We start from the raw sequence: 13,382 nt of genomic DNA on the forward strand, positions 1-13,382 counted from the left end.
AACATACTAAGTTTAGCTAACTTAAATGAGCTAGCTAACATTACCAGGGATAGAACTAAGGTTAGCGGAGAGCTAGCTAACATTAACGGTAGAAAGCGGAAAGTTAGCTAACGTAACCGGGGAGAGGACTAAAGAAATTATGACTACATTTTATATAAAATTATATTTATTATATTTATTATATATCTTAAAAGCATTTGATTTAACTTTTTTAAGAATGGTGCAAGAACCCTGACCATTAAGGCCACTTGAACAATGATTGTCTGTAGATTTGGTAGAGGGAAACGAGATGAGGCCTAGACAGAGTGTGAGGAGTTCTCTAATCTATAGCTGAGTGAACCTATAGCCCTTAAATAAATATGCATATCGTGACAATGCTAATGGTCACACTATTGATTAGCTTAATTAATTTTCCTACCTAAATATCAATTGTTGCAGCCTTAATTATTATTTAAATGTTGTATTTGTAGTTGCTAATCTACCTCTTGCCTTTTTTTTTTTTTTTGTCTCCAGCCAAATTTTCCACCCACTCAGCCCCCATCCGTGGTGTTTGCCACGCCCCCTCCACAGATGAATCCCTCAGCCCAACCCCGACAGGTACGTCACCTTTAAACAAACCCTACAGTATCTTCTGAGCTGGTGGTCTGTGTCTGCATTGTATTTTTAGAATGAAGCTATAAGTGATGTATCAGAGAAAACTTAACATAGAACAATAAAACTTCAGTAAAAGCAATGGTTGCCTGAATCCTCCTGGCTTCTTGGCTGCGGAAATGTGTGTAAGCGCATGCACGTGAGTGTGTGTGGGTGCTACTTTCTTCTTTTTGGTCACTGCGTGTTTTCTGCTTTCGTCTCTTGAGCACTGATGCGTGTTTGTGTGTGTCTGGCTCTCTCTTTCTAGTTTTCCACAGGTGCTAGAGCTTTACACCAACAGGTACTAACACTCTCATACACATATATATACACACACACACACAAACACATGCATACAGTGCAATTAGGGGGATGCATACACATACAAAGGGACTTGCATGCAGCAGTTGTGAAAACTCTTGCTTGTGGTTAATATGCACTGTCTTTGTCATTTTCCTCTCTCTTTCTATTGCTGCGTGGGGTGTGTGTGTGAATGTGTGTTGTGCTGCTGAAGGGAGGATTCAGGTCACTGCAGGTAACCCTTCCTCATTCCTCCTCTGCTGCTATGCTCTGCTGCTTTATTGTTTTCAATTGTGTGTACTGTAGTAGCCTGTCAAGCAGCAATCCATCAAATAGTTATTTAATGTGTTTTTTTTTATTTTTTTTTTATTGTAGTTTGACTTGGGAGATCACTGGTTAGAATCCTGGTCATGCAGCTTGTCATAAGCTGCCAGAGCCCTGAAATAGTACAATTTGCCTTGTTCTCTCTGGGTGGATAGATGGCGCTCTTATCACTCCTAGGGTGATGTCTGTCAGAACAAGGCGTCTGTGAGCTGATGTATGTGATGCTACTCGGCAAAGCTGCATTAGCAACAGCAGCTTGAAAAGAGGCGGTGATTGGCTTCTGATGTGTCGGAGGAGGCATGTGCTAGTCTTCACCTTCCTTGTGTTGATGCATCACTGCAGCTGAATGGGTGGGAGCGTTGGCCTAGCTAAATTGAAAAAAAAGGGTTTAATGGCTCTAAGTTGCAGCTTGCTAATTAGAATTTTATGATTTAACTAAAATTGTTAGCATTCTCATTTATATTCTCTATTCTGCCTTAGATTACCAAATGTTGAGTTATTTGATTTTTCATTCTGCCTGAAATAGTGCAGCTTAGTTATATTCAGCATGTGTTTCTGCAATGAAGAGCTAGTGTTATCATGAGTTGTTGATGGTATCTTTTTTTTTTTCCTCTTTTTCCCCCCCTCTCTCTGTCTGTCAGCAGTACTATGCTCCTCGACCCACGTTACCCGCAAACTCTGCCCGCGTCCAGCAGAGTTCTGCCCCCCGACCTATTCCCCCACCACATGGGACACACCCCCCTCATGTGTTCCAGACTAGTTCCCAGATGATGATGATCCCACAGCAGTCAATAAGTTTCCCTAACCAACAGGGTGCCGCCGCCTACTACATACATGGACAGGTAAAAGCCAACATGGTGAATTCAAGCCCCGTCCCAAATTAACCAAAAGTCCTAATTTCTCAACACTGTACAGTACAGTACAACCTAACATGTTCTACTGTATGCATCTTTCTTTCCTTTGTCTTGGACATATTGGTTTATAACATCTTCCCTTCTGATGAATTTTGGGATTGAGGTGGTCATGAAGACCTATTTTGATCAGAAACATGATAAATGGCGCAGCCCTAAACACTGCAGACTTTTAGCTGCTAGTCACCTCCTTACATATAAACACAGAAAACACATATTTGTTCCTGAAAGAAGAATGATAGGACGGTTGTTTTCTTGTCCAGACTGCCTTCTGGATTTTCATTGATTGACTGACTTCAGATCGCAGGGGGAATTTAGTCTAGTAGAGAGGTAGAGTGATTGGAAAGGCTGTAATAGAAATGCGCTAGTAGAAATGGTCTGAGACGAGGCCTGAGAATCAAGGGGAAATAGTCTGAGCCAAAGCCTTAGTCTTTGGGCTACATGGTCTAATGTCTGAGGCTCTGCATGGTGAGCCCAAATCCAGGACTGAGGCTCTGTGGGAGAAGGTTTGAGCTAGTTGAGCCAAAGCCCAAGGCTCTCAAGTATTTTGGGTGTTTAGTCGAGACTCTACGGGTGCTAGCCAGAAGCATGGCCCAAAGATTAAGGGGATACTCAAGTGTCTGAGGTACTTGAGTATTAAGTAATTTTAATAGACTTAATACATAATGAGTTACATGCATTGATTTATTAATACCGCCAGTTTAAATCATTGAAATCTGGTGACCATTAAAATGTTCTGCATTGTAGATAAACTAATTAATCCAAACCTTAGTCTCATAACGTGTTTAAGAGCATCAGTTTTAACGTTAGGAAGAGGTAGAGTTGGTATACAGTAAATAGCCCTATTGGGGTAAATGTTTAATGCATATAATGACAAGAACTACTCAACTTAAGTAAAGAAAAAAAATATTTTAAGAAATGAAGGTCAGTCTATCTGAAACATTTTACGAACGTTGAAAGTATTCTCAAGTGCAGTCACAAAGACTCCAGGAAACAGAGCAAAGTTCACCAGCCTCAGAAACCGTGAGTTAACAGCACCCCTGTTAAGTGCCACCTAACTACTTCACAGAGTGTTTTGGGTTAACACTTTTAAGTTACTACAAAAAAAAACTTTAATAAGAACTGTTGACTAGTATTGTTTAATACAATACCTTGCTATTTAAAAGCATAGTGGTTCTTTCCCCGGAAAACAGGCTTTGGTAACCTTTGGGGTTATTTTCTTAATAATTGTTGACAAAAAAAATCTCTGATTTACAACAGATAATAGCATTGATTAGATATAGATGTTATACGTATGTTAGTAGCTTAGTGTCACATGTAAGAAGAGATTTTCCTGTAACCTGTTATTTGATGTGTGTGTGTGTGTGTGTGTGTGTGTGTGTGTAGGGGGGGATTTATTTAGTGGCTTTGTGTGAACCACACTCCACACTTCCTGCCTACACATTCATTCCCACATATGGATTTTGCTGATGCCCTCCCCCTTTCAAAATGGTGCTAGTCAGCTGATTGTCTCGACCGTTCCTAATTGTACCACAGTAAAGTGTGTGCCCGTGTGTGTGTGTGTGTGTGTGTGTGTGTGTTAGGTGGGTGGGTGACCAGGCTTTTTGGGATGACTAAAGAATGGAATTACATAGTGGTATTTCAAATGATGTCACACTGGTGTTTGAGAGAAGTGTGTGTGTTGAGTGTGTGATTTCTGCTGAGTAAGAGGCTGTGACTGAGTCCTGTATATAAATGCCATTCTTTCTTTCCCTCCCCTTTTTTCTCTCTCTCTCTTTCTCTCTTTGTGTCTGTCTCTCTCTCTCACAGTCTCTCCCCCAGTACCGCCCCTCGTACGTGGCCCCCCAGCAGTACCAGGTCGCCGGTTCCCCGGGATTTTACCCTGGAACGAGCCCAGCTGAGTACGGTATGTATGAGAACTGAAAACCGAAAGCACTTTCTGCCACACTGACCCAAACTGTGGTGTAGTTGACCCCTCCGGTCCGCTGTAATGCTGTGGTGCCTGTTTAATGTGTTTGTGTGAAGTAATTAGTGTGCTCCCTCTAGTGGTGCTGTTGTATGTGAACTCTCTGACATGCACAAACCCTTTCACCCCTGTGTATGTTAGGTCTGTGGGTGGTCAGGTCTAGTTTTATGTTCTCATTAACGTCAATATTTGTGTATCACAAAAGTCGTGAGGCTAACTCAGCTAGTAGTATTGGACTGGGGCTATAATTCAGCTAACTTGGAGCCCATCATTTTATGAAGCATTGTGCTAATATGGTCCAGGAATCACCAGAAAAGGCATTCCAATGGATTTTGGAGCGTTGCTGTGAGGGTTTGGTCGCATTCTGTAAAAGACTGTCGGTGCTCCATCTCTGGAATGATGGTGGTCTGACCTCACTGCTCCACAGCTCAATGCTGGGAGCTTTATACACCTCTAGCCCATGCTTGGCATCTGGTGTGGTTTATCTGCTCCAGATAGACTTATTTTTTTGGCAGAACTTCTCCACTCCAAACCTTCATTGACCATCAGTACATTTTGAATTTAATTTGAAAAACAAGGGAGCAGAGTCTGGAGGAAGAGAGGAGAGACACACAGTCCAAACTGCTTGAGGTCTAGTGTGAAGTTTCCACAATCAGTTATGGTTTGGAGAGACACGTCATCTGCTGGTTTTGATCCACTGTGTTATATCAAGTCTAAGAAACTGATTTTTGGGTTTTCATTGGCTGTAAGCTGTAATCATCAACAATAAAAGAAATAAACTTAAAATAGTATAGTACATCTATATTATATACAAGATTTACATTTTCAATGGAATTACTGAAATAAAGTTTCTTTTCTATATTCTAATTTTTTGAGCTGCTCTAGTACATTTGTAAGTATTGTTGTTAATCAGAATCACTTAGTGTGAAATCTGAGGGAAAATTAGTTTTTAGCAATATTGCACTAATACTGATAAACCGTGATTATTTTAGTCACTATATTTCGGGATTTTTTTTTAATTACCTGCATTAGTGCCCTTTTTTGTTTTGTTTTATTCTCACACAACCTATTCTTGCTTTTATTGTTACTTCTCGCTTGTGTACTCGCACTTTTTTTTCTTGGATGATCTTTTTCTTTCCCTCTTTCTTATTCACTGTATTTTCTCTTGTACACTCTTCCTTTTTTTTTGGTTGCCTTTTTTACTCATGTACATTTTTGCTATTAAGCATTCTCTTGCATGTTCTTTTCTTGGTTTTTTCACTCTCATCACTTTTCTTTTTGTTGCTCCTTGTCTTCTTGCTTTTTTTTTTTTTTTTAGTCTTCTTCTGTTTGGTATGGGGCGCTGGGTTGTGAATGGCTGGGATTTTTTTCATGACTAGTCTTGGCCTCCTATCCAGCAGGTTGCGCTGTGTATTTCTGTGACCTAAAGCAGCTGTAAAAAGATCTGATCATGGATCAGTTTCACAGTTTCAGTTCACGATGACTAAACACACACACAGAGCTATTTTTGTGAAGTTGCAGAATGACCAACTGCCCCCCCCCGTCCAAAACAGAGACACACACACACACCCCTCACAGGCACTCTCTGACTTCTAATTAAAATAAATATAAAATAAAAATAGTTATAAAATGGGCTGTTTTAATCAGTGCCGTAGAAGAACAATTTGTGGTTTCCAAACTCAACACTTTTTTCTACATTTTTAAAGTTGAGAGGTTCTTTACACACTTAGTTACTTTACAACAAAGCCTTTTAACTGAGCCCAATGTGGTTTTTCTGTGCCATTGCTCAAAGAACCCCGTTTATCATCTTTAGAGAGGACATTTGGTCATATTTTAATAGACTACAACGCAAAGATCAAATTTTTATCTAATTTTATTTAAGTCTATAGTTAATCTAACTCTATTTTTATTTGGTTATTTTGTCTCTGAATTCTCATCACTATAGATTAGATCACTTGCTGTGAAGTATGGTGAGCAGGCAGTCTCTCTCTCATACACACACACACACACACACTCGCACCCCCTCCCCCCCTCCCCCCCTCCCCCTCACAGGAGCAGAGCTCCCTGCCCTGCCTTCATACGGTCAGGACAACCCTCAGGACTGACTGACTTACTGACCTGCTGAGAGAGAGGCAGAGCGAGGGACAGAGCGGGGTCAAAGGACTTTATTGTTGCTGTGGAAACTAATACAACTAAGAGTAAAAATAGAGAGAGAGAGAGGAGTGAGGGAAGGAGTGCGGGGATAGAGAGTGGGACGATGGGGAACCGAGCGTCCAGCAGGAGTCCAGAGGGTACGTCTCTGACTGAGTGTGAGCATGTTGTGTCCCCTTGTTCTGTTCTCTCTCTCGCTCTCTCTCTCTCTCTCTCTAGTTGTCTCTCTCTCACTATCACTCTCTCTCTCTCTCTCTTGCTCTCTTGCTTTGCTCTGTCTTTCTCTTGTTCTTTCTGTCCCATCTGTTTGTCTCCTCCCTTCTTTTCTGTGACTCATATCTTAGGCTTTTATTTACAGTAGCGGAACTCCCTCCAAGAACGTCCCGTTATATTCTCTCTCTCTCTCTCTCTCTCTCTCTCTCCTTCCTCTCCCCCTCCCTCATCGTCTCGCTCGTTCTGTGTGGGATTTTGACTATATTTAGTCTTGAGCCTCCCTGGTCAACAATGCCGCCTCAGTCGTGCCAGTTCAGTGGACGAGAGAGTCAGCAAGAATGGTAGGAGAGTTAGAGAGAGAGAGGGAGTGCAAATGCGAGAAAGTGAAGAAAGATTTGTTCTTAAATAAATTGTTTGTTTTGCAGTCACACACACACAAACATAAACATACACAAACACTGTCAGTAAATGTGCTTTCTATCCAACTTATTTCTATCCAACTTATACAATGCTAATGAGCACATTAGCTCTATTATGTAGGCTTATTAAACACAGATTAATCTATTCAAAGCATTAATGTTTGCCTTTCTTTGTTGCTGATTATGGCTTACAGCTAATGAAAACCCAAAAGAAAATAAGGTTATTATATAAGAGCAACTGGTACTTTTGGTAGTTTGTGCATGAAGTGCTGTAAAATGTCCTGGTAGATGCTGTGCTGACTTTGGACCAGTACCAGCAGATCACATCACTCCCAACAATCCCAACCATCAGTGTCTGTCAGTAAACGTTGTTTGGTTTGGAAATCGAGGTCCCAGAGTCTGGAAGTAGATTGGAGGGGTACATAGCCCCAGCTGCTCCAGGTCTAGTGCGAAGGTCCACTGTTAAGCGGGACCTCAGTGCATATTTGGTTTTTGGTCATCATGATTAGTGAAAATGATTGTGAACGTTTCCACATATATGTATCTTTTATGTCATATGACTGGAAAACATACTTTTCAGCGAGCTGGCATACCTTCTTGTTGATGAGCTTATCTGCAGCCTGAACTCAATCATAGCTGTTGAAATTCTGGCTGGGATTAAAGTGAAACTTAATGTGAAGCGATGTTCTGTCATGCATGCACATGCCACTTAAAAAGCCACAAAAAGCAAACCATTCATACCGTTTGATATTTGCTATTTTATTTCCATTGCCTGGTTTCAGTATTTGTACTCTGTGGATGTGGGGGAGTGAACGATTGGAAATGTTTGGAAACCTGCAGTGTTTACATACTAGACAATTAATTTTTTTTTATATATATCCGTCCTATAATGCACAGGTATGTGTATTTTTTTTGTATGTTCATTAACTCTCAATTTTGTTTCTCTGTGCTTGTCCTTGTATGTGTGGTGTTGTAGCTGGAGCTTACTACTCCGCCCAGCCCCAGTTTACACCCCCGGTGCCTGCTGCACCCGTTATCATGAACCCTGCGCCCCAGCAACCACAACCTCCACCTCCACAACAGCAGGCACCCCCCACCAAACGGGAACGCAAACAGGTAGGTGTCCTCATTTTGACTGATTTATAAACTTACCCTGGTTATTTCCCGACTGCAATGTGTGACCTATATCAATAATGTATCCTATTCTTTTGATAAGTGGTTGTTAAGAACCTTTTTAAATTCATGCACTTTTAAAATTGGCTTCCTAATAGAACAAAAAGTGGTTAATATATCAAAGAACCCGGTACCAATTAGTTTATTAATGGTTACTAATTAAGTTGTAAATGCCTTAAAAATCATTATTAATCAGTTATAAAACCTAATTAGAAAGGGCAACGATATAGATGGCTGTGGGTTCACTATTTGGCAAACAACAGGTCATTGTTGCCCTTTCTACGTATGTGTTATAACTGATTATTAATGATTTTTAAGGCATTTACAACTTAATTAGTAACCATTAATAAACTAACTGTAAACCATTTATAAACCCTTAATAAAGGTAGTTTTATTTTAAAGTGGTACCAAGAACCCTTTTAGCATATTTTAACAATTTGGTCTTTGCTGTAAATCCACCCTATGTCCTGTCTAGATAAAATTATGTGGTATGTCTGCACTAGTCTATTAATGTCATTTTGTCACTTAGGTCTTTAGTAAATCTCAGTTTATTGATATTTGGTCATTGTGCTACTTAAGACAACTCTCATCTGTTGAATTATACTTTTGCTCTGCTGTATTGATATTTGGTTGTTGTGCTGTTTTATTCTGTGCTTTCTGCGGTATATCTGCTCTACTATATTAATATTTAGTTATTGAAGCAGTGTGTAAGTAGTCTATGATTATATGTGCTAAATCTACCCTAGTCTGTAATTGTTTTATCATATCCCTGTTCTAGACAGTGAAATCTGTGGTAGTCTGGTCTACAGAATAGATTTAGTCATTGTGCCGCTCTAGTCTGTGGTTTCTGTGTTAAATCTGCTCTGCTGTATTGACATTTGGTCATTGTGCCGCTCTAGTCTTTGGTATCTATGGTAGATCTGCTCTACTGTATTAATATTTGGTCATAGGCCTGTTCTAGATAGTTATCTCTGTGGGTAACCTGCTGTACTTGATTGATATTTTGTCACTGTGTCCATCTAGTCCATTGATGTTTGGTCATATCTCTGTTCTATACAGTGATCTCAATGGGTTGCCTGCTCTGTTGTATTGATATTTTGTCACTGTGGTAAATTTGCTTTACTTTGATACAGTATTTGGTCACTGTGCCGCTCTAGTTTTCGTTTCTTTGATTAAACTGTTCTACTGTATTGCTGTTTAATCATGTCTGTCTCTCTAGTCTTTGATATCTGTGGTAAAGCTACCATAGTCTATTGATGTTTGGTCATATCCTTGTTCTACACAGTGATCTCAATGAGTTGTCTGCTCTGTTGTATTGGTATTTGGTCAATGTGCCGCTCTAGCCTGTGATATTTGTGGTATATTAATAACTTATCCTATTCTATTAATAAGTGGTCGTATTCCTTCTCTACACTCGTAATATTTAAATGTTTGATAAATTGACTCTTGTCTATTGAGTTACTTCACCTCTGGTCCGTAGTTTCAGTGGTAATTCTGCTCTATTGTATTGCTATTTGGTCGTTGTGCTGCCCTTGGCGGTGATATTTGTGGTAAATGTACCCTAGTCTGTTAATGTTTGGTCATATTCTTGTTCTAGACAGTAGTCTCAATAGGTAGTCTGCTTCACTGTATAGTTAGTTGGTCACTATGCTGCTCTAGTATGTGGTTTCTGTGGGAAATCTGCTCTAATCTTGTAATATTTGGTTGTTTTGGTAAGTTGTATTTTGTGATTCCTGTTCATGTCTGCATTCCTCTTAGCGGGTCTTACAGTGTTATCAGTGTCTGTGGGAGCATGCAGCTGGTGGCCATTGCTGGGCTGTGCTGATGTTGCAGGGACAGACTTTGACCCAGCATTTTTCCAGGTGTCACTAAGTTTATGGAACAAACCCACGAACACAGCTGAATGAGAAAAAAAGAACGGTGGATGACTGATCACCAAGAAACTAAGTGCTAAATTGGTAAATTTACATGTAGGTAGGCCTGGACAATAATTCGATATCGGTATTTATCGCGATAAGAAATGTTTCAATAACGGTGATATCAGTTTTGTGGTATATCGATATGTATTATTTACAGAATCACGGACAGGCGTTTTTTACTGGCGTCAGCTCGCCGCAGAGCTCAACACATTCAGCCCCCGTAGCTGGGCTACGTCAGTGCGTGATGACGTAACCACACAGGCACGTAGCCAAACAGGCTAGGCTAGGCAAGGCTAGGTTAAAATGGCTAGGCTCTGGTCCGCTTCGCTACGCAGCAAAAATGTCTCGCGCTGGAGCCAAACGGAGCCGGGACGAGCGGATCCAAGGCTAAGGTAGACTCGGTTCGGTCGGCCCCGGATCCTCGAGGCCGGCCACGGGTCCGCTCGCTCAGCCGCGGGTCCGCTCGCTCGGCCGCGGGTCCGCTCCCTTGTCGCTTTGCTGCAAATTGTGCCGGAGAGTGCAGCCGACCAGCAGCGGTAATGTTAATACATCTAATCTGTTCCACCACTTCAAGCAACTCCACTACATACAATATTTTCCTTATACTGACTGAAGCACTTTAATAGATTATGTTGTAACTAATTTATTCATCGTTGATAAAGCCTGTAGGTTTGTTTATTTGACGGGAAAATCTTGTTGTTTTTATGTATATAAAGGCTTCTTGTATTCTATATCCTAGTTGAAACACTTTTGTTTTAATCTGTTAAATTTGTTCACAAAGAATAAGAAGTTCTGCCTCTGTTGTAATTTATATTTTTATTGGTAATAGTTATATAGGCTTATGTTTGACAGGGATGTCATGTTATTATTTTGCTATATGCAAATAATATTGAGCATTGATTTATTTTGACTACTTTTATTTCTAAAGTAGTAAAGTTTTTGTGAAAGGAGGTTTCAAAGACTTAAATAAAATTTTCAGACAGTAGTAGGTACAGATTTCCATTAGATAGATAGATAGATAGATAGATAGGTAGATGTGCGTATAATGAGGGTATCTGATGCCAGCCATACAAAAAGTGCAAATACACAGTTATATAATAATTTAAATCCGCAGTGCTGCAGGGATTGCAGGGCTTCTTAGCAGTTTTCTGAGGCCTTCAAAGTATTTATATCGATATCGAAATTATATCGTATCGACCGAAATTTAAGGAATATATCGTGATATAAATTTTGGCCATATCGTCCAGCACTACATGTAGGTATGGGAGAGTGTGGATTAATAATCATGCAAACCCAAAAAGTTGGGACAGAATAATAAAAAGTGTCCGGAACAGTCCAAGATTTTGCTTGGTTTGCCTGATTTTAGTTTTTTTATTAGTTAAAAAAATTAACTAATTAATCAAATTACAATTAATCAAAACACATTTTTAAGAATAATTTTACATAAAAACATAAATCAATGCAAGATATTAAAATATTGGTTTAATTGTATAATTAACTTTGAACACAAATGATGTATGTTCAAGTAGTAAGGAAGGGAGGATCGTGGATTTTATTAAAGGTCACCTTCCGCGAAAATCCGATTTTTCTTGTTTTTTGTGGAATACAGTAGGTCTCTCCGAGTTGAATGTGTACACCTGCACATTAAACTGTTTTGCAGCCCCCATTGTCTGCAGGAGCTAAGCAAAGAAATTCCCCCTCCCCCCCTCCGAAAAACGGGTGAATTTTGAATTATCTTTCTGCCTACGTAGGCAGAAACTCACAGACCAGCCCACCTTGGCTCGAGAAACTCCCAGAGGCGGAGCTGAAGCGACGCAACATCACCGCTCATCAGTTAGGAGGTGGGAGGCAGTGAGCGGCAGAGCGGTGGAGGGGCGTCGCAGTGCTCCTAGCCAATCAGAGGAGAGATATTTGCATGCTGTTTGCATGTATGAATATTCATGAGCAAAGCTGGAATCCGGTCATTTTGGACACACCCCTAAAACAGTCCATTAAAAAAGAGCTATACAGAGACACCTGAGCACTTTTTTTTTACAAAAACGGCTCATATGTCATTCATTCATACTAAAGACCACAACTAGACATGTTAAAATGAAAGAAAAAACGACGGAAGGTGACCTTTAAAATATTGGCCAATTTTGTGGATGTTTAGGCATTGATAACATTGTTGCTATTTTAATATTCTTAAATTCTTAAAATTTTCTTAAAGGTGCACTAAACTCACAGATTTTTGCTGACTCCACTCTTAGTTTAAAAAAGTAAAAAGTTGAAAAAGTCTAAAATAAAAAAAATCATAAAATAAAATAAAAGTGGAAGGGAAGTTTGTGAGGGGAGGAGCACTGGGTGATGTATTGGTTTATGGGGGGGCAGGAGGGAGAGCTCATTGGCTAAGCTGAAGCAGCAGCATTGTGCCTTTGATGGGGCTTGAGACGCAGATAGTTAGATGTCAGCAGGGGGTGGTATTACTGGCATGTTTCATTACTTTAAAGGAACACATTTTACTTTTTTTTTTTAAATATGGTTTAGGGTTTAGCTGCTCCTTAAATATTAGGCTCTTTGTTCATTAACATCATTGTGAACAGATTGTAAACACTCATTTAGTTCTAACACTCTACTTAAGGGGGAAAAAAAGGGGGTTTAAATTGGGCTCAGGCTCATGTCAGTTTAAGGGACGGGCTTTGGTCGGGACGTGCTTCGCCTCAGGTAGGCTCGAGCTGTTTTTTTTTTTTTTTTTGGACCTGATGGAAGCTCTAAAAGAAAAGAAATGCAGAGAGAACGATGTAACAGTGCTTTTGCGTTTCATTTCTGCTCATATTCTAAATGTTACTGTGGAAATGCAGTGCAGCTTATGGTTTGCTTTTCAGTTTGGTATTAATTACTCTATATAGTATTGGATAGTAATTATTAATACTGTGTATATAGTAATTTATTTCATAATAGGCAAAGTCATATCATGGCGTCTAAAAATGGTTCAGTTGCCCCACTTCTGTATAGAATGTCTTGCACCCTCTTGCTTTCTTGCTGTGGCATTCTCTCTTTTTCCTATCACATACACAGTTCCAGGCTTTTCTCTCTATGGTAAAGTGTATGCTGAATGTGCTCCTGTGTGAGTGTGTGTTTAGAGGAAGGTGGTGTGTGAAGGACGAGTCAGCCTAGCTTTAGCAGCTCCACGTGGCTCTGCTCTGCTCCCCCTCCGCCCCCTTTCTGTCCCGGAAGAGGAATATCCTCCCCTCTATGTTCTCTCTCTCGTTCTCTCTCTCTCTCTCACTCTCTTTCTTCATGTCTGTCTCCCTCGCTCATCCATCTGTCCCCCTGCTTTTGGGCATGGTGGAGAACGGGTCTGAGAGAAGTAACACACACTCACTCAGCGCGAGAG

The 13,382-nt window shown here is 40.2% G+C and overlaps 1 protein-coding gene across 5 annotated transcripts in view; it reads left to right on the forward strand.

Annotated features, from left to right (window-relative positions):
• Positions 1-13,382, forward strand: part of wu:fb16f03 (eukaryotic translation initiation factor 4 gamma 1) — a 47,895-nt gene that overhangs the window by 9,254 nt on the left and 25,259 nt on the right. Inside the window, exons 4-9 of one of the 5 annotated variants that reach the window (XM_007247664.4) lie at positions 514-597; positions 899-931; positions 1,145-1,165; positions 1,896-2,096; positions 3,975-4,071; positions 7,891-8,030. In XM_007247664.4, the coding sequence (XP_007247726.3) occupies positions 514-597; positions 899-931; positions 1,145-1,165; positions 1,896-2,096; positions 3,975-4,071; positions 7,891-8,030 (576 nt within the window). Of the gene's footprint in view, positions 1-513; positions 598-898; positions 932-1,144; positions 1,166-1,895; positions 2,097-3,974; positions 4,072-6,205; positions 6,423-7,890; positions 8,031-13,382 lie in introns of those variants that run through there. The other 4 variants (XM_007247666.4, XM_007247665.4, XM_015605439.3 and 1 more) reach the window with 4 other exon arrangements.

This window comes from Astyanax mexicanus, chromosome 18 (genome assembly GCF_023375975.1).
Source record: "Astyanax mexicanus isolate ESR-SI-001 chromosome 18, AstMex3_surface, whole genome shotgun sequence".
Lineage (NCBI taxonomy): Eukaryota > Metazoa > Chordata > Actinopteri > Characiformes > Acestrorhamphidae > Astyanax > Astyanax mexicanus.